General features: G+C 46.3%; 1 protein-coding gene across 3 annotated transcripts in view; it reads right to left on the bottom strand.

Annotated features, from left to right (window-relative positions):
* Nucleotides 1-17,336, bottom strand: part of LOC110517772 (E3 ubiquitin-protein ligase RNF38) — a 59,229-nt gene extending 41,893 nt beyond the window's left edge. Inside the window, exons 1-2 of one of the 3 annotated variants that reach the window (XM_036953927.1) lie at nt 17,192-17,336; nt 15,430-16,120 (exon numbers count right to left, since the gene is read on the bottom strand). In XM_036953927.1, coding sequence (XP_036809822.1) covers nt 15,430-16,042 — 613 coding nt within the window. In that variant the 5' untranslated portion in view covers nt 16,043-16,120; nt 17,192-17,336. Of the gene's footprint in view, nt 1-15,429; nt 16,121-16,899; nt 17,071-17,191 lie in introns of those variants that run through there. The other 2 variants (XM_036953926.1, XM_036953925.1) reach the window with 2 other exon arrangements.
* Between the last annotated feature and the right edge of the window lie 4,161 nt (nt 17,337-21,497).

The following is a 21,497-nucleotide window of genomic DNA, read 5'->3' as shown; positions in this document are numbered from 1 at the left end:
CACAGGAATGACACTCTCTCTCTCCCTTTCCCTCCCTCCCTTCCACTCCCTTTCCCTCCCTCTCCCTCCCTCCCTTCCTTCCTTTCCCTCTCCCTCCTTCTCCCTCCCTCCCTCCCTCTCCCCTTCGCTCCCCTCCCTCTCCCTCTCTCTCTGGTCACTAGTGTTAAACAGGACCCATAGACCTCTCTGGTCACTAGTGTCAAACAGGACCCAATAGACCTCTCTGTTCACTAGTGTTAAACAGGATCCATAGACCTCTCTGGTCACTAGTGTTAAACAGGACCCAATAGACCTCTCTGTTCACTAGTGTTAAACAGGATCCATAGACCTCTCTGGTCACTAGTGTTAAACAGGACCCAACAGAGCACTCTGGTCACTAGTGTTAAACAGAACCCAATAGAGCTCTGGTCACTAGTGTTAAACAAGACCCATAGACCTCTCTGTTCACTAGTGTTAAACAGGACCCAATAGAGCTCTGGTCACTAGTGTTAAACAGGACCCATAGACCTCTCTGGTCACTAGTGTTAAACAGGACCCATAGACCTCTGGTCACTAGTGTTAAACAGGACCCATAGACCTCTCTGTTCACTAGTGTTAAACAGGACCCAATAGAGCTCTGTTCACTAGTGTTAAACAGGACCCAATAGACCTCTCTGGTCACTAGTGTTAAACAGGACCCATAGACCTCTCTGGTCACTAGTGTTAAACAAGACCCATAGACCTCTCTGTTCACTAGTGTTAAACAGGACCCAATAGAGCTCTGGTCACTAGTGTTAAACAGGACCCATAGACCTCTCTGGTCACTAGTGTTAAACAGGACCCATAGACCTCTGGTCACTAGTGTTAAACAGGACCCATAGACCTCTCTGGTCACTAGTGTCAAACAGGACCCAATAGACCTCTCTGTTCACTAGTGTTAAACAGGACCCAATAGACCTCTCTGGTCACTAGTGTTAAACAAGACCCATAGACCTCTCTGTTCACTAGTGTTAAACAAGACCCATAGACCTCTCTGTTCACTAGTGTTAAACAGGACCCAATAGAGCTCTGGTCACTAGTGTTAAACAGGACCCATAGACCTCTCTGGTCACTAGTGTTAAACAGGACCCATAGACCTCTGGTCACTAGTGTTAAACAGGACCCATAGACCTCTCTGTTCACTAGTGTTAAACAGGACCCAATAGAGCTCTGGTCACTAGTGTTAAACAGGACCCATAGACCTCTCTGGTCACTAGTGTCAAACAGGACCCAATAGACCTCTCTGTTCACTAGTGTTAAACAGGACCCAATAGACCTCTCTGGTCACTAGTGTTAAACAGGACCCATAGACCTCTCTGGTCACTAGTGTTAAACAAGACCCATAGACCTCTCTGTTCACTAGTGTTAAACAGGACCCAATAGAGCTCTGGTCACTAGTGTTAAACAGGACCCATAGACCTCTCTGGTCACTAGTGTTAAACAGGACCCATAGACCTCTGGTCACTAGTGTTAAACAGGACCCATAGACCTCTCTGGTCACTAGTGTTAAACAGGACCCAATAGACCTCTCTGGTCACTAGTGTTAAACAGGACCCATAGACCTCTCTGGTCACTAGTGTTAAACAGGACCCATAGACCTCTCTGTTCACTAGTGTTAAACAGGACCCATAGACCTCTCTGGTCACTAGTGTTCTGGTAATAATGTAATACACTAAACAGGGATCTGTTTGTGAAAAACCTTCTGTGCTGCTGACACAGTTCCTCCTCTGCTCCAAAGCCACCCAGACAGCCAATAAACAAGGCCCACACACACAGGCCACTCCCTAATGCTTAAACCCTAAAACTCACCAACACTACACATGGAAACACCCCACACACACAGGCCACTCCCTAACGCTTACACTCTAAAACCAGAACTCACCAACACTACACATGTAAACCCCAAACACACACACACACAAACCTTCTCTCCATTACTCTCCACTCTCCCTCCCTCTCCCTGTTTCACTGACAGACAGGGCTCGGCCAAGAGACTCCTTCTGTCCTCCTCTCTCCCTGCTTCACTGACAGACAGGGCTCGGCCAAGAAACTCCTTCTGTCCTCCTCTTCCTGTTTCACTGACAGAGAGGGCTCGGCCAAGAGACTCCTTCTGTCCTCCTCTCCGTCTCTCTTCCTGTTTCACTGACAGACAGGGCTCGGCCAAGAGACTCCTTCGGTCCTCCTCTTCCTGCTTCACTGACAGACAGGGCTCAGCCAAGAGACTGCTTCTGTCCTCCTCTCCCTGTTTCACTGACAGACAGGGCTCAGCCAAGAGACTCCTTCTGTCCTCCTCTCCCTGTTTCACTGACAGACAGGGCTCAGCCAAGAGACTCTCCTTCTGTCCTCCTCTTCCTGCTTCACTGACAGACAGGGCCCAGCCAAGAGACTCTCCTTCTGTCCTCCTCTCCTTCGCTCTTCCAAAAGCATTTTCCCTCTAGTCACTATATTGTTGTCCTTCAACCCCTCCCTCTCCATTTCTGTCTCTCTCTAGGACTTCAGGAGAATTTGAAGCTGCCCAGCTGTACTGTGCTCTGCTACATTTACCTCACACACACACACACACACACACACACACTGTATAACTGTTACAACAGAAACTAAACAGAGAGAGAAGAGAGACAGGCCTGAACAGAGAGAAGAGAAAGAGAGAAGGGGAAAGAGGGTGGAGGAGAGAGGAAACAGAAACCGAGAGAGAGAGCATGATAGAACGAGTGCAGATTTAGCTAGTGGGGTTTGTGCCTCTTGTTGGTGAGAACTCATGAACAGAGGAGAAAGGGAGATATAACAAAAAGTGTCAACCTCCCCCTCATCCTCATCCTCTCTTTGGCTGACACATTCTCCTCTCAGACGGACAGACCGCATCGGCCCTCTCAGACAGACAGGCCGACCGCATCGGCCCTCTCAGACAGACAGACCGACCGCATCGGCCCTCTCAGACAGACAGACAGACCGACCGCATCGGCCCTCTCAGACAGACAGACAGACCGACCGCATCGGCCCTCTCAGACAGACAGACAGACAGACCGACCGCATCGGCCCTCTCAGACAGACAGACAGACCGACCGCATCGGCCCTCTCAGACAGACAGACAGCATCGGCCCTCTCAGACAGACCGACCGCATCGGCCCTCTCAGACAGACAGACAGCATCGGCCCTCTCAGACAGACAGACAGCATCGGCCCTCTCAGACAGACAGACAGCATCGGCCCTCAGACAGACAGCATCGGCCCTCAGACAGACAGCATCGGCCCTCAGACAGACAGCATCGGCCCTCAGACAGACAGCATCGGCCCTCAGACAGACAGCATCGGCCCTCAGACAGACAGCATCGGCCCTCAGACAGACAGCATCGGCCCTCAGACAGACAGCATCGGCCCTCAGACAGACAGCATCGGCCCTCAGACAGACAGCATCGGCCCTCAGACAGACAGCATCGGCCCTCAGACAGACAGCATCGGCCCTCAGACAGACAGCATCGGCCCTCAGACAGACAGCATCGGCCCTCAGACAGACAGCATCGGCCCTCAGACCGAGGAGGAATCAGACAGACTAACCCCTCTATCAGGAGTAATCAGACAGACTAACCCCTCTATCAGGAGGAGAGGAGGAGTAATCAGACAGACTAACCCCTCTATCAGGAGGAGAGGAGGAGTAATCAGACAGACTAACCCCTCTATCAGGAGCAATCAGACAGACTAACCCCTCTATCAGGAGGAGAGGAGGAGGAATCAGACAGACTAACCACACTATCAGAAGGAGAGGAGGAGTATTCAGACAGACAAACCCCTCTATCAGGAGGAGAGGAGTAGGAATCAGACAGACTAACCCCTCTATCAAGAGTAATCAGACAGACTAACCCCTCTATCAGGAGTAATCAGACAGACTAACCCCTCTATCAGAAGAGGAGGAATCACAGACTAACCCCTCTAACAGAAGGAGAGGAGGAGTATCAGACAGACTAACCCCTCTATCAGGAGTAATCAGACAGACTAACCCCTCTATCAGAAGGAGAGGAGGAATCAGACAGACTAACCCCTCTATCAGGAGAGGAGGAATCAGACAGACTAGAGGGAAGGATGAAGGAGGGGCAGAGAGAGGAGAGGGGTAGAGGTAAGGATGAAGGAGGGTCAGAGAGAGGAGAGGGGTAGAGGGAAGGATGAAGGAGGGGCAGAGAGAGGAGAGGGGTAGAGGGAAGGGAGGAGAGTAGAGGTACAGATGACCTTCATGGAGGACAGGAGTGGAGGAGGGGTACAGACCGGGGACCTTCAAGGAGGAGTGGAGGAGGGGAACAGACAGAGGGCCTTCAAGGAGGAGAGGAGGAGGGGTACAGACAGGGGACCTTCAAGGAGGAGAGGAGTGGAACAGACAGGGGACCTTCAAGGAGGAGTGGAGGAGGGGAACAGACAGGGGACCTTAAAGGAGGAGTGGAGGAGGGGAACAGACAGGGGACCTTCAAGGAGGAGTGGAGGAGGGGAACAGACAGAGGATCTTCAAGGAGGAGAGGAGTGGAGGAGGGGAACAGACAGAGGATCTTCAAGGAGGAGAGTAGAGGAGAGAGGGATCAATAGCCCTCATCCCTAGTGCAGGTGACCAGCGTGGGAAGACTGACAAGCCTCACACACACAGATAATAGATTCTATTGAGGAACCTAGACATCTAGTGCAGCATGTAGGGAATAGGGAGCTATTTGGAACTCATGTAGTGCAGCATGTAGGGAATATGGTGCTATTTGGAACTCATCTAGTGCAGCATGTAGGGAATAGGGTGCTATTTGGAACTCATGTAGTGCAGCATGTAGGGAATATGGTGCTATTTGGAACTCAACTAGTGCAGCATGTAGGGAATAGGGTGCTATTTGGAACTCATCTAGTGCAGCATGTAGGGAATATGGTGCTATTTGGAACTCAACTAGTGCAGCATGTAGGGAATAGGGTGCTATTTGGAACTCAACTAGTGCAGCATGTAGGGAATAGGGTGCTATTTGGAACTCATGTAGTGCAGCATGTAGGGAATAGGGTGCTATTTGGAACTCATCTAGTGCAGCATGTAGGGAATAGGGTGCTATTTGGAACTCATGTAGTGCAGCATGTAGGGAATATGGTGCTATTTGGAACTCAACTAGTGCAGCATGTAGGGAATAGGGTGCTATTTGGAACTCATATAGTGCAGCATGTAGGGAATAGGGTGCTGTTTGGAACTCATGTAGTGAGCCTGAGAAACAGATGCTGTAGATGTGGGTGCTATAGACGAACACACACAGAGCAGTCCTAAGCTTGTTCTCAGGAACCTCCTCCTTATTAAAACACAAGTGGATGTGGAGAAGGACATCTGGTGCACACGGCTGAATGTGAAGGGGTTTTCTTACTCTCTGACATGGGCACGAGGGGGGGGGGGGGTGTAGAGGATATGGGGAAATGAGGAAACAGGCCTTCCAATGACAACACACACACACGCTACAGAATGCACATCCTGCTACATACACACAGGAACTTGTGACTTGGCAGTGTGTGTGTGTGTGTGTGTGTGTAGGTGTAGGTGTATGTGTGTAGGTGTAGGTGTAGGTGTGTGTGTGTGTAGGTGTGTGTGTAGGTGTATATGTGTGTGTGTGTGTGTGTGTGTGTAGGTGTGTGTGTAGGTGTGTGTGTAGGTGTATATGTGTGTGTGTGTTTCAGTCAGTCATCCACCTCTCCAGATCGAAATCCATTTGGACAGAAATGGCCATTCCAACAATCAATTTACGCAATTCTGCCACAGATAGAGCTACTGTTTAACCACAGACCTAGGATCAGCTTCTCTCCCCCAACCATTACTTTAACCATTAGATACTAATTTAAATCACAGACCTAGGATCAGCTTCTCTCCCCCAACCATTACATACTAATTTAACCACAGACCTAGGATCAGCTTCTCTCCCCCAACCGTTACTTTAACCATTAGATACTAATTTAACCACAGATCTAGGATCAGCTTCTCTCCCCCAACCGTTACTTTAACCATTAGATACTAACTTAACCACAGACCTAGGATCAGCTTCTCTCCCCCAACCGTTACTTTAACCATTAGATACTAACTTAACCACAGACCTAGGATCAGCTTCTCTCCCCCAACCGTTACTTTAACCATTAGATACTAACTTAACCACAGACCTAGGATCAGCTTCTCTCCCCCAACCGTTACTTTAACCATTAGATACTAATTTAACCACAGACCTAGGATCAGCTTCTCTCCCCCAACCGTTACTTTAACCATTAGATACTAACTTAACCACAGACCTAGGATCAGCTTCTCTCCCCCAACCGTTACTTTAACCATTAGATACTAACTTAACCACAGACCTAGGATCAGCTTCTCTCCCCCAACCGTTACTTTAACCATTAGATACTAACTTAACCACAGACCTAGGATCAGCTTCTCTCCCCCAACCGTTACTTTAACCATTAGATACTAACTTAACCACAGACCTAGGATCAGCTTCTCTCCCCCAACCGTTACTTTAACCATTAGATACTAACTTAACCACAGACCTAGGATCAGCTTCTCTCCCCCAACCGTTACTTTAACCATTAGATACTAATTTAACCACAGACCTAGGATCAGCTTCTCTCCCCCAACCGTTACTTTAACCATTAGATACTAATTTAACCACAGACCTAGGATCAGCTTCTCTCCCCCAACCGTTACTTTAACCATTAGATACTAATTTAACCACAGACCTAGGATCAGCTTCTCTCCCCCAACCGTTACTTTAACCATTAGATACTAATTTAACCACAGACCTAGGATCAGCTTCTCTCCCCCAACCGTTACTTTAACCATTAGATACTAACTTAACCACAGACCTAGGATCAGCTTCTCTCCCCCAACCGTTACTTTAACCATTAGATACTAACTTAACCACAGACCTAGGATCAGCTTCTCTCCCCCAACCGTTACTTTAACCATTAGATACTAATTTAACCACAGACCTAGGATCAGCTTCTCTCCCCCAACCGTTACTTTAACCATTAGATACTAATTTAACCACAGACCTAGGATCAGCTTCTCTCCCCCAACCGTTACTTTAACCATTAGATACTAATTTAACCACAGACCTAGGATCAGCTTCTCTCCCCCAACCGTTACTTTAACCATTAGATACTAATTTAACCACAGACCTAGGATCAGCTTCTCTCCCCCAACCGTTACTTTAACCATTAGATACTAATTTAACCACAGACCTAGGATCAGCTTCTCTCCCCCAACCGTTACTTTAACCATTAGATACTAATTTAACCACAGACCTAGGATCAGCTTCTCTCCCCCAACCGTTACTTTAACCATTACATACTAATTTAACCACAGATCTAGGATCAGCTTCTCTCCCCCAACCGTTACTTTAACCATTAGATACTAATTTAACCACAGACCTAGGATCAGCTTCTCTCCCCCAACCGTTACTTTAACCATTACATACTAATTTAACCACAGACCTAGGATCAGCTTCTCTCCCCCAACCGTTACTTTAACCATTAGATACTAACTTAACCACAGATCTAGGATCAGCTTCTCTCCCCCAACCGTTACTTTAACCATTAGATACTAACTTAACCACAGACCTAGGATCAGCTTCTCTCCCCCAACCGTTACATTAACCATTAGATACTAATTTAACCACAGACCTAGGATCAGCTTCTCTCCCCCAACCGTTACATTAACCATTAGATACTAATTTAACCACAGACCTAGGATCAGCTTCTCTCCCCCAACCGTTACATTAACCATTAGATACTAATTTAACCACAGACCTAGGATCAGCTTCTCTCCCCCAACCGTTACTTTAACCATTAGATACTAATTTAACCACAGACCTAGGATCAGCTTCTCTCCCCCAACCGTTACATTAACCATTAGATACTAACTTAACCACAGACCTAGGATCAGCTTCTCTCCCCCAACCGTTACTTTAACCATTAGATACTAATTTAACCACAGACCTAGGATCAGCTTCTCTCCCCCAACCGTTACTTTAACCATTAGATACTAATTTAACCACAGACCTAGGATCAGCTTCTCTCCCCCAACCATTAGATACTAATTTAACCACAGACCTAGGATCAGCTTCTCTCCCCCAACCGTTACTTTAACCATTAGATACTAACTTAACCACAGACCTAGGATCAGCTTCTCTCCCCCAACCGTTACTTTAACCATTAAGATACTAATTTAACCACAGACCTAGGATCAGCTTCTCTCCCCCAACCGTTACTTTAACCATTAGATACTAATTTAACCACAGACCTAGGATCAGCTTCTCTCCCCCAACCGTTACTTTAACCATTAGATACTAACTTAACCACAGACCTAGGATCAGCTTCTCTCCCCCAACCGTTACTTTAACCATTAGATACTAACTTAACCACAGACCTAGGATCAGCTTCTCTCCCCAAACCGTTACTTTAACCATTAGATACTAATTTAACCACAGACCTAGGATCAGCTTCTCTCCCCCAACCGTTACTTTAACCATTAGATACTAACTTAACCACAGACCTAGGATCAGCTTCTCTCCCCCAACCGTTACTTTAACCATTAGATACTAATTTAACCACAGACCTAGGATCAGCTTCTCTCCCCCAACCGTTACTTTAACCATTAGATACTAATTTAACCACAGACCTAGGATCAGCTTCTCTCCCCCAACCGTTACTTTAACCATTAGATACTAATTTAACCACAGACCTAGGATCAGCTTCTCTCCCCCAACCGTTACTTTAACCATTAGATACTAATTTAACCACAGACCTAGGATCAGCTTCTCTCCCCCAACCGTTACTTTAACCATTAGATACTAATTTAACCACAGACCTAGGATCAGCTTCTCTCCCCCAACCGTTACTTTAACCATTAGATACTAATTTAACCACAGACCTAGGATCAGCTTCTCTCCCCCAACCGTTACTTTAACCATTACATACTAATTTAACCACAGATCTAGGATCAGCTTCTCTCCCCCAACCGTTACTTTAACCATTAGATACTAATTTAACCACAGACCTAGGATCAGCTTCTCTCCCCCAACCGTTACTTTAACCATTACATACTAATTTAACCACAGACCTAGGATCAGCTTCTCTCCCCCAACCGTTACTTTAACCATTAGATACTAACTTAACCACAGATCTAGGATCAGCTTCTCTCCCCCAACCGTTACTTTAACCATTAGATACTAACTTAACCACAGACCTAGGATCAGCTTCTCTCCCCCAACCGTTACATTAACCATTAGATACTAATTTAACCACAGACCTAGGATCAGCTTCTCTCCCCCAACCGTTACATTAACCATTAGATACTAATTTAACCACAGACCTAGGATCAGCTTCTCTCCCCCAACCGTTACATTAACCATTAGATACTAATTTAACCACAGACCTAGGATCAGCTTCTCTCCCCCAACCGTTACTTTAACCATTAGATACTAATTTAACCACAGACCTAGGATCAGCTTCTCTCCCCCAACCGTTACATTAACCATTAGATACTAACTTAACCACAGACCTAGGATCAGCTTCTCTCCCCCAACCGTTACTTTAACCATTAGATACTAATTTAACCACAGACCTAGGATCAGCTTCTCTCCCCCAACCGTTACTTTAACCATTAGATACTAATTTAACCACAGACCTAGGATCAGCTTCTCTCCCCCAACCATTAGATACTAATTTAACCACAGACCTAGGATCAGCTTCTCTCCCCCAACCGTTACTTTAACCATTAGATACTAACTTAACCACAGACCTAGGATCAGCTTCTCTCCCCCAACCGTTACTTTAACCATTAAGATACTAATTTAACCACAGACCTAGGATCAGCTTCTCTCCCCCAACCGTTACTTTAACCATTAGATACTAATTTAACCACAGACCTAGGATCAGCTTCTCTCCCCCAACCGTTACTTTAACCATTAGATACTAATTTAACCACAGACCTAGGATCAGCTTCTCTCCCCCAACCGTTACTTTAACCATTAGATACTAATTGTTTCTATGATCAACGTAATACATCTGATGGCCATGCAGAATCGTCACAAGAAATCCCTCGTCTTTCATTGGACGATCGTTTACCTTGTGTGGCTGTCAGCCCAGCGGCGTTCCCTGGGTACTTTATTGAAGCAAAAAAATGTTTTTTTATTTTATTTTTTAAACTTGGACTTTTAATATAAAACAAAATGGTTTCAAACACAGATGTTTTGATTGTTCAGATATCTGAAAGCTAATCTGACTCCTGCGTGTGTGTGTGTGTAGGTGTGTGTTTCAGTCAGTCAGGAGTGGAGGTGGGAAACAGACAGAGGATCTTCAAGGAGGAGAGTAGAGGAGAGAGGGATCAATAGCCCTCATCCCTAGTGCAGGTTATACTAACTTAACCACAGATCAGCTTTTTCCTCCCCAAACCCAACCATTAGACTAATTTAACCACAGATCTAGGATCAGCTGGCACCTCCCCAAACTAAAGGGGGGATGAAACACCAAACTGACAGTACTGGTGGTGAGGATGAATTTATTGGCATGACGACGCTAGAGACTGCTCTCATCTGTCTGCCTCTCTCCTCCATCCCCCCTATCCCTACTATCATCATGTCTCTCCCTCTCCTCCATCCCCCTATCCCTAATGTCATCGTGTCTCTCGCACTCTCCCCCACCTCTCTCCTCTCCTCCATCCCCCCTATCCCTACAGTCATCGTGTCTCTCCCTCTCCTCTATCCCCCCTATCCCTACTGTCGTCATCATGTCTCTCCCTCTCCTCTCCTCTATCCCCCCTATCCCTACTGTCGTCATCATGTCTCTCCCTCTCCTCTCCTCCATCCCCCTATCCCTACTGTCATCATGTCTCTCCCTCTCTCTCCTCCATCCCCCCTATCCCTACTATCATCATGTCTCTCCCTCTCTCTCCTCCACCCCCATGTTCTTTCTCCTCTTGTCCAGAGTGCTCTCTCTCTCTCTCTCTCTCAGGCCTGTCTGTGTATGTTGTCCTCCCCACACAAAGCTGATTGTGAATCCCTGGTAGCGCTACACTGTGTGTGTGTGTGTGTGTGTTAAACTCAGAGCAGCTCGTACTGACATCCACTCTCCCAGACAGGTATTTCCAGTCCCAGCGTACCATTCGCTGTTGCTCAGCAGACACACACACACCTGAATACAGCTGCAACGTCAAACATAAAACACTCAAACACACTCGGCATCATTTCATCACTTAATACGAGCAGAATGAGCTAGTGTGTGTGTGTGTGTGTGTGCGCTGGGGAGTTCGCTGTACAGTCTAGAGGGAGAGACTCTCCACAGGTCCTGTTCACTATCGAGCAGAAAGTCTATACAGTGAAACAGTGTTTTCTGGTTCAGTACACGGGCCACTGTTAGGTTAGGGTTAGGGGTTAGGGGTCAGTACACGGGCCACTGTTAGGTTAGGGTTAGGGGTTAGGGTTAGGGGTTAGGGGTCAGTACACGGGTCACTGTTAGGTTAGGGTTAGGGGTTAGGGTTAGGGGTTAGGGGTCAGTACACGGGCCACTGTTAGGTTAGGGTTAGGGGTTAGGGTTAGGGGTTAGGGGTCAGTACACGGGTCACTGTTAGGTTAGGGTTAGGGGTTAGGGTTAGGGGTTAGGGGTCAGTACACGGGTCACTGTTAGGTTAGGGTTAGGGGTCAGTACACGGGCCACTGTTAGGTTAGGGTTAGGGGTTAGGGTTAGGGGTTAGGGGTCAGTACACGGGTCACTGTTAGGTTGGGGTTAGGGGTCAGTACACGGGCCACTGTTAGGTTGGGGTTAGGGGTTAGGGTTAGGGGTTAGGGGTCAGTACACGGGTCACTGTTAGGTTGGGGTTAGGGGTTAGGGTTAGGGGTTAGGGGTCAGTACACGGGTCACTGTTAGGTTGGGGTTAGGGGTCAGTACACGGGCCACTGTTAGGTTAGGGGTCAGTACACGGGCCACTGTTAGGTTAGGGGTTAGGGGTCAGTACACGGGCCACTGTTAGGTTAGGGGTTAGGGGTCAGTACACGGGCCACTGTTAGGTTAGGGGTTAGGGGTCAGTACACGGGACACTGTTAGGTTAGGGTTAGGGGTTAGGGTTAGGGGTCAGTACACGGGCCACTGTTAGGTTAGGGGTTAGGGGTCAGTACACAGGCCACTGTTAGGTTAGGGGTTAGGGGTTAGGGGTCAGTACACGGGCCACTGTTAGGTTAGGGGTTAGTACACGGGCCACTGTTAGGGTTAGGGGTTAGGGGTTAGGGGTCAGTACACGGGCCACTGTTAGGGTAGGGTTAGGGGTTAGGGGTCAGTACACGGGCCACTGTTAGGTTAGGGTTAGGGGTTAGGGGTTAGGGGTCAGTACACGGGCCACTGTTAGGTTAGGGGTCAGGGGTCAGTACACGGGCCACTGGGTGAAAGTTTATTTATATTTTACATACACCCTTCCATATAGCCTAGTTACTATGGCAACTGTCAAACAATGCCCCCCCATACCAATCCGGCTAGAATTTATACTTTATTTGTATTAATTTACCTTTATTTAACGAGGCGAGTCAGTTAAGAACAAATCCTGATTTACAATGACGGCCTACCGCAGCCGACGTTGGGACAATTGTATGGGACGGCCGGTTGTGATACAGCCTGGAATCGAACCAGGGTCTGTAGTGACACCTCTAGCAGGGAGATGCAGTGCCTTGGGCCGTTGTGATACAGCCTGGAATCGAACCAGGGTCTGTAGTGACACCTCTAGCAGGGAGATGCAGTGCCTTGGGCCGTTGTGATACAGCCTGGAATCTAACCAGGGTCTGTAGTGACACCTCTAGCAGGGAGATGCAGTGCCTTGGGCCGTTGTGATACAGCCTGGAATCGAACCAGGGTCTGTAGTGACACCTCTAGCAGGGAGATGCAGTGCCTTATACCGTTGTGATACAGCCTGGATTCAAACCAGGGTCTGTAGAGACACCTCTAGCAGGGAGATGCAGTGCCTTATACCGTTGTGATACAGCCTGGATTTGAACCAGGGTCTGTAGTGACACCACTAGCAGGGAGATACAGTGCCTTAGACCGCTGAACCAGGGTCTGTAGTGACACCTCTAGCAGGGAGATGCGGTGCCTTAGACCGTTGTGATACAGCCTGGAATCGAACCAGCGTCTGTAGTGAAAAATTGTCGACAAAATATCATTTTATATTGTGACAGAAACCAACTAGACTTCACCGAGTAGTAGGCCTGTAACCTCCAGGAAGAACACCACGGTACTGTGTGGTGGTAGTGCTGGAGTGGATGTCGTTCCAGAACCTGTGGATTCTGTCACCTGATCAACTGCAATGGAACACAACAACTTGTCTGGATATTGACCTGTATTTAGACGAGAGAAGAAAGAAGGGGAGATTCATCCGTCCCGTTTTTCTCCATTCAATATGGCCTATAGCCGTCATCTTCATCCTGAGTTAATAAGTGACTGCGCTTGTTGAATTCCGTTTCAGTTGAGCTAAGTTTGGAACTGAACACAACGTTGCATTCTGTTTTTTTTTTTTTTACTAGGGTTGCATTTATTAGTACATACCGCACAAAAGAAACAAACATTTTGCAACTGAAACAAGCTATTCTTATTGGACCAGTTCAGGTTACTCCCTCTCCGTTCAAGTCTGTTTTATTCCGTTGGGTGCCTAATGAACATGACCCATGTCGGAATGCTGCATTTTGTTATTGTAGCAGGATCTCACTGTTTTTAACTCTGGTAGCACAGCGGTCTGAGGCACTGCATCTCCCTGCTAGAGGTGTCACTACAGACCCTGGTTCAGCGGTCTGAGGCACTGCATCTCCCTGCTAGAGGTGTCACTACAGACCCTGGTTCAATTCCAGGCTGTATCACAGCGGTCTATTGCACTGCATCTCCCTGCTAGAGGTGTCACTACAGACCCTGGTTCAGCGGTCTAAGGCACTGCATCTCCCTGCTAGAGGTGTCACTACAGACCCTGGTTCAGCGGTCTAAGGCACTGCATCTCCCTGCTAGAGGTGTCACTACAGACCCTGGTTCGATTCCAGGCTGTATCACAGCGGGCCGTGACTGGGAGTCCCATAGTGCTGCCCACAATTGGCCCAGCGTCGTCCGGGTTACGCCGCCTTTGTAAAATACGACTTTGTTCTTAACTGACTTGCCTAGTTAAATAAAAAGGTTAAAATTAAAGAACATTTTACGTACGGGTGGAGCGGGGAATGGAGCCCACAACCCTGGCATTGTCAGCTCTACCAACTGAGCCCGACGGCCTAGGCACAGTCACCTAACGGCCTAGGCACAGTCACCTAACGGCCTAGGCACAGTCACCTAACGGCCTAGGCACAGTCACCTAACGGCCTAGACACAGTCACCTAACGGCCTAGACACAGTCACCTAACGGCCTAGACACAGTCACCTAACGGCCTAGACACAGTCACCTAACGGCCTAGACACAGTCACCTAACGGCCTAGACACAGTCACCTAACGGCCTAGACACAGTCACCTAACGGCCTAGACACAGTCACCTAACGGCCTAGACACAGTCACCTAACGGCCTACACACAGTCACCTAAAGGCCTACACACAGTCACCTAAAGGCCTACACACAGTCACCTAAAGGCCTACACACAGTCACCTAACGGCCTACACACAGTCATCTAACGGCCTACACACAGTCATCTAACGGCCTACACACAGTCATCTAAAGGCCTAGACACAGTCATCTAACGGCCTACACACAGTCACCTAACGGCCTACACACAGTCATCTAACGGCCTACACACAGTCATCTAACGGCCTACACACAGTCATCTAACGGCCTACACACAGTCATCTAAAGGCCTAGACACAGTAGAGAGAGGAACAGGCGGAGAGAGAGAGAGACAGACAGACTAGAGTTCATCTCAGTGCATCTTGGCAGCATCATGCACAAAGCTAAATGTAGTGTGTGTGTGTGTGGTGTGTTACAGACTGCTTGTTCCATGTAACTACTATGTAATAAACCATCTAGCTGCAGCTCTGTGGCAGCACATAACAGCGTCTACTTAATTAGAATAGAACTAATGTGCAGTCACACACACACACACACATTACCATGCCAACACGATATAGCTGCCTGCCTAGCCCCTCCCCCACCTGCTCTCCCTTTCAGAAGCTGTTCCTTAGTGCATTAAACCAGATCGAGTTCTCTGTCTCTCCTCACTGCCCCTCTCTTTCTCTGCCTGGCTATTCTCTGACACACACTGTTGTGTGCCATCACAGAAACACACACATTTCCTCTGTCTCCGGGACACTAGAGGCTACAACAGAGCAGATTCTCTAGCTGGTTGGGTCAAAGATAGTCGACACACAAGACACTAGACAAGAACCCAGAAATGAGAGCACTGCTGAGTAAGGAAGGGAGAGAATGCTTACCTGCGGGTGAGATGCGATGTGCTCCAGGCGGTCCCGACTGCCTCTGAGCGCCGGGGGAGACGTTAGATCCCGGGGCTCGTATGCTGTGCTGCTCCGTGTGGTGGCTGTGAGCTCCAAGGGGTGAGCAACCAGAGTTGTGCTGCTGTTGATGATGTTGTTGCTGCTGGCTGTGGTGATGGTGGTGATGGTGGTTAGGTCCGTTTCCCCCGTTGGCATTAATCCCGGGGCCGGTCGCACCATACTGCTGGTAGAATCCAGACCGAGAACGCGATCGAGTCCTGGGCGGCTCCATGGCCATTTGATAGGGGTGGTGATGGAAGAAAGATGAGGCGAGGGGGGAGGACGTGGGAGGGGATTGCGGAGGAGAACCGTTGGAGTTGGAAGAACGAAGCGGCAGAAATCCCCTAGCGCCGCTGGTCTGACTGTAGCTGGCTACTATTCCTCCCCTGCCCCCCTCGGCGCCCCCGTATTCTGTTCGCTCCTGCGACTCGGCTACTGCCCCCGCAACGTCACATAAATTACCCCCTTTTGGTACAGGCTCCGGGGTGGAGGGCAGTCGGGAGAAAATACAGGGTTCCTGAGTCGTCAGTTGACCCGTGGCTGCGATTGGCATTTCCTTTTGGTGGTTTCCTCGTTTTCTTTTCTGTCGTTCTCTGTATTCCCCGGTTTCCTCACCAGAAAATCTTTCTTTCTAAAATAAAATAAAATACAACTTTGGAACATACAGCTGATGACTGTTTAGAAAAAGTAAACGTTAGCAAACTAATCAGCCTAAAACAACAACCGGGTTTAAAAGGCTTCTCATTGAAAGCTGTTGTTTATAACTACGTAGCTTTCAAATGTCAAACTATTTTGTGACATAGCTTTGTTTACGCTTTCAGGAAACTCCCAACCCTGTCTCATGGATCACACAGAAATAAAAACTGAGCTCGTCCCTTTTCACAGAAACATTTATCCAACTCTCAACTTTCATTTTATACATATATATATTTTGTTTTAATTGGTAAACTACAGCGGTTCAATGTTTCCTATGAATAGACTAACTTAGTTTATTCAGCTAGCTAACTGGGTACAGTATACTTCCGTGAAAACCGCCCAGGGCACCGTATCCTGTAACGCCATGGCTAACTAGCATGCTAACTTACAACAACACACGGTTTAGCACCGATACTCGGTTACGACAAACTACCAGTAGTAACAAAGTACACAGATCATTCGTGGCCCTGCCTAACGTTGTGTAAAGTTTTTTTTGTGGGGGTTAGTTTTGATAGTTTGAGTGAGTACGTCGTTAACTTATTCAGACAGTTAGCTAGAATAGTTAGCCAACTAATAGCATATTAGCCAACGAACCAACCCTTCCTCCCACAGAGAGAAAACCAAGCTAACTAGTCACCCATGTCCTCAATTTCCTTTAAAAACGTCCCTGGTTACCAGTGTGTTAAACAAAAACAAAATAGCGTATAAACTTACCATGAGCAGCTCATGTCAGCTAGTTAAATTTAAAGCTAGTACTGAATTTAAATCAATTTAGTTAGTTCCCGTCAGTCCCAACGGAGAGAAAGCGTTTTCCAACCGGAGAAGCCCGGTCACGGCCAGAAGGAATAGAGCTTGACTGAATGAAAAGTGTCGAATCTCAAATATCAAAGAAAGAAAAAAACCCCACACAAAATAGATTTAGCTAAAAGTGGGATTTCACCTCTTCGTTCGGCGTTGACAAAACACCCGTTTGTTCCCAAGATACCATGTTTTCTTAGTCACTTACCTTTAAATACACGCTACGGTCTCTACTGTATTCCCGAACTGCGACCAGTCGGTAATATTTTTGATCCGTGTGTGTTTATGGACGGTGGCGTGTATTCGCTCGATGTCAACGTGAAATGTGACGAACCGTCAAAAGCAGAAGTCGGATTTCACCCAGGCCGGACTAATCAATAGCAGAATTGTATTTATTTATTATTTTCGATATTTAAACCCCCGAAAATCATCTGGGTACCGTGGGTCGTCAATGGATTTATATTGCAATTATTTTTGGGGATTACTGTGAAGGGAATCGTTTCAATAAAAAAAATGTCCTATAACTTTCTCAAGGCTAAATTGTGTGTTTTGAGTCCGATCGTTGTTCGATTGGTTTTGCCTGGTAAAATCAAACGAAATCTTCCATGCACTAGCAAGACCATAAGGGGCATTTAAATGATTTATTTACATGTAGCCTGCTAGCTAATGCAGCTACTTAACCGGTATTTTTGTATGCCTGTTTATAAAAGTAGACTTTTTGTTGTTGTTGAGAATACAGGAACTATTGGGGAAACAACCAATATTAGCGCTGTTAAGGATTTGAAAATTACAAACTACATGACCAAAAGTATGTGGACGCCTACTCGTCGAACATCTCATTCCAAAATCATGGGTATTAATATGGAGTGTGTCCCCCTTTGCTGCTATAACAGCCTCCACTCTTCTGGGAAGGCTTTCCACTAGATGTTGGAACATTGCTGCTATAACAGCCTCCACTCTTCTGGGAAGGCTTTCCACTAGATGTTGGAACATTGCTGTGGGGACTTGCTTCCATTCAGTCACAAGAGCATTGGCGAGGTTGGGCACTGATGTTGGGCGATTAGGCCTGGCTTGCATTCAGTGTTCCAATTCATCCCAAAGGTGTTTGATGGGTTTGAGCTCAGGACTCTGTGCAGACCTGTCAAGTTCTTCCACACCGATCTCGACAAACCATTTCTATATGGACCTCACTTTGTGTACAGGGGCATTGTCATGCTGAAACAGGAAAGGGACTTCCCCAAACTGTTGCCACAAAGTTGGAAGCACAGAATCTTCTAGAATGTCATTGTTATGCTGTAGCCTTAAGATTTCCCTTCACTGGAACTAAGGGGCCCGAACCATGAAAAACAGCCCCAGACAATTATTCCTACTCTACCAAACTTTACAGTTGGCACTCTGCATGTAACTACTATTTCATTTAGTGGTGAAGCGTGATCCATCACTCCAGAGAACGCATTTCCACTGCTCCAGAGTCCATTGGCGGCAAACTGTACACCACGCATGGTGATTTTAGGCTTGTGTGCTGCTGCTCAGCCATGGAAAACCATTTCATGACACTCCCGATGGACAGTTCTTGTGCTGACGTTGCTTCCAGAGGCAGTTTGGAACTCGTTAGTGAGTGTTAAAACCGAGGACAGAAGATTTTTACACGCTGCGCGCTTCAGCACTCGCCAGTCCCATTCTGTGAGCTTGTGTGTCCTACCACTTCGCACTGAGCCGTTGTTGCTCCTAGACATTTTTACTTCACAATAACAGCACTTACAGTTGACCAGGGCAGCTCTACCAGGGCAGCTCTACCAGACAACTCTACCAGGGCAGCTCTAGCAGGGCATCTCTACCAGTGCAGCTCTACCAGGGCAGCTCTACCAGGGCAGCTCTACCAGTGCAGCTCTACCAGGGCAGCTCTACCATGGCAGCTCTACCAGGGCAGCTCTAGCAGGGCAGCTCTACCAGGGCAGCTCTACCAGGGCAGCTCTACCAGGGCAGCTCTACCAGGGCAGCTCTAGCAGGGCAGCTCTACCAGGGCAGCTCTACCAGGGCAGCTCTAGCAGGGCAGCTCTACCATGGCAGCTCTACCAGGGCAGCTCTAACAGGGCAGCTCTACCAGGGCAGCTCTACCAGGGCAGTTCTACCAGGGCAGCTCTAGCAGGGCAGCTCTACCAGGGCAGCTCTACCAGGGCAGAACTTTTATGAAATGAATTGTTGGAAAGGTGGCATGCTATAACGGTGCCACGTTGAAAGTCGCTGAGCTCTTCATAAATATTTTCTCTTTCTTGAACTGCTTGTAAGTAAGCATTTCACTGTAAGGTCTTGTTGTATTCGGCGCCTGTGACTAATAAAGTTTCATTTGATTTGATTTGATTGATTGTATTATTCATTACTTATACAGAAACGTAAACATTTCAATAAAGACTTTTCAGGACAGCAGTAATTATACTCACATTACACAGCAGTAATTATACTCACATTACACAGCAGTAATTATACTCACATTACACAGCAGTAATTATACTCACATTACACAGCAGTAATTATACTCACATTACACAGCAGTAATTATACTCACATTACACAGCAGTAATTATACTCACATTACACAGCAGTAATTATACTCACATTACACAGCAGTAATTATACTCACATTACACAGCAGTAATTATACTCACATTACACAGCAGTAATTATACTCACATTACACAGCAGTAATTATACTCACATTACACAGCAGTAATTATACTCACATTACACAGCAGTAATTATACTCACATTACACAGCAGTAATTATACTCATATTACACAGCAGTAATTATACTCACATTACACAGCAGTAATTATACTCACATTACACAGCAGTAATTATACTCACATTACACAGCAGTAATTATACTCACATTACACAGCAGCAATTATACTCACATTACACAGCAGAAAAACATCAGCAGATTATGTTTGGGTGAAATTATCACCAACTACACCCTTATTCTTCATGAGAGGCAGGCTGCCTCTTAAAAATGGCACCCTATTACAATGGCCAATATACTGTAGCAATGTATCCTATTACAATGGGCAATATACTGTAGCAATGTATCCTATTACAATGGGCAATATACTTTAGCAATATATCCTATTACAATGGCCAATATACTATAGCAATATATCCTATTATAATGGGTTATATACTGTAGCAATACATCCTATTATAATGAGCAATATACTGTAGCAATATACCCTATTACAATGGGCAATATACTGTAGCAATATATCCTATTATAATGGACAATACACCCTATTACAATGGGCAATATACTGTAGCAATATACCCTATTACAATGGGCAATATACTGTAGCAATATATCCTATTATAATGGACAATACACCTTATTACAATGGGCAATATTCTGTAGCAATATATCCTATTAAAATGGGCAATATACCCTATTACAACAGGCAATATACTGTAGCAATATATCCTATTACAATGGGCAATATACGGTAGCAATATACCCTATTAAAATTGCCAATATACTGTAGCAATATACCCTATTATAATTGGCAATATACTGTAGCAATACATCCTATTACAATGGCCAATATACTGTAGCAATACATCCTATTAAAATGGGCAATATACTGTAGCAATATACCCTATCATAATGGGCAATATACTGTAGCAATATATCCTATTAAAATGGGCAATATACTGTAGCAATATACCCTATTATAATGGGCAGCTTCCACCGAAGTCAGTTCCTCCCCTTGTTCGGGCGGCGTTCGGCGGTCGGTGTCACCGGTCTTCTAGCCTTCGTCGATCGACTTTTCATTTTCCATTTGTTTTGTCTTGTTTTCCTTACACACCTAGTTTTCATTTCCCTCATTAATTGGTCTGTATTTAACCCTTTGTTCCCCCCCATGTCTTTGTGTGCAATTGATTGTTGTAAGTGCTTGTGCACATGTTGACTGGTGCGCGACGGGTTTTTGTACCCCTGTTTTGTTATTCTTTATGCCGTTGGTTTTGATATTAAACTGCTCCGGTTATTACCCAGTTCTGCTCTCCTGCGTCTGACTTCCCTGCCACCAGTTACGCACCCCTTTACAGTAGCAATATACCCTATTATAATGGACAATATACTCTAGCGATATACCCTATTATAATGGGCAACATACTGTAGCGATATACCCTATTATAATGGGGAACATACTCTAGCAATATACCCTATTATAATGGGCAATTTACTCTAGCAATATATCCTATTACAATGGACACTATATTGGAGAGATATACTCTATTATAATGGGCAACATACTCTAGCGATATACCCTATTATAATGGGCAATATACTCTAGCAATATATCCTATTACAATGGACAATATACTGGAGAGATATACTCTATTATAATGGGCAACATACTCTAGCGATATACCCTATTATAATGGGCAATATACTCTAGCAATATACCCTATTATAATGGGCAATATACTGTAGCAATATAACCTATTATAATGGACAATATAC

Source organism: Oncorhynchus mykiss, chromosome 19 (assembly GCF_013265735.2).
Source record: "Oncorhynchus mykiss isolate Arlee chromosome 19, USDA_OmykA_1.1, whole genome shotgun sequence".
Classification (NCBI taxonomy): domain Eukaryota; kingdom Metazoa; phylum Chordata; class Actinopteri; order Salmoniformes; family Salmonidae; genus Oncorhynchus; species Oncorhynchus mykiss.
The sequence above is the reverse complement of the archived record's forward strand: the minus strand, read 5'-3'. Positions and strand labels throughout refer to the sequence as shown.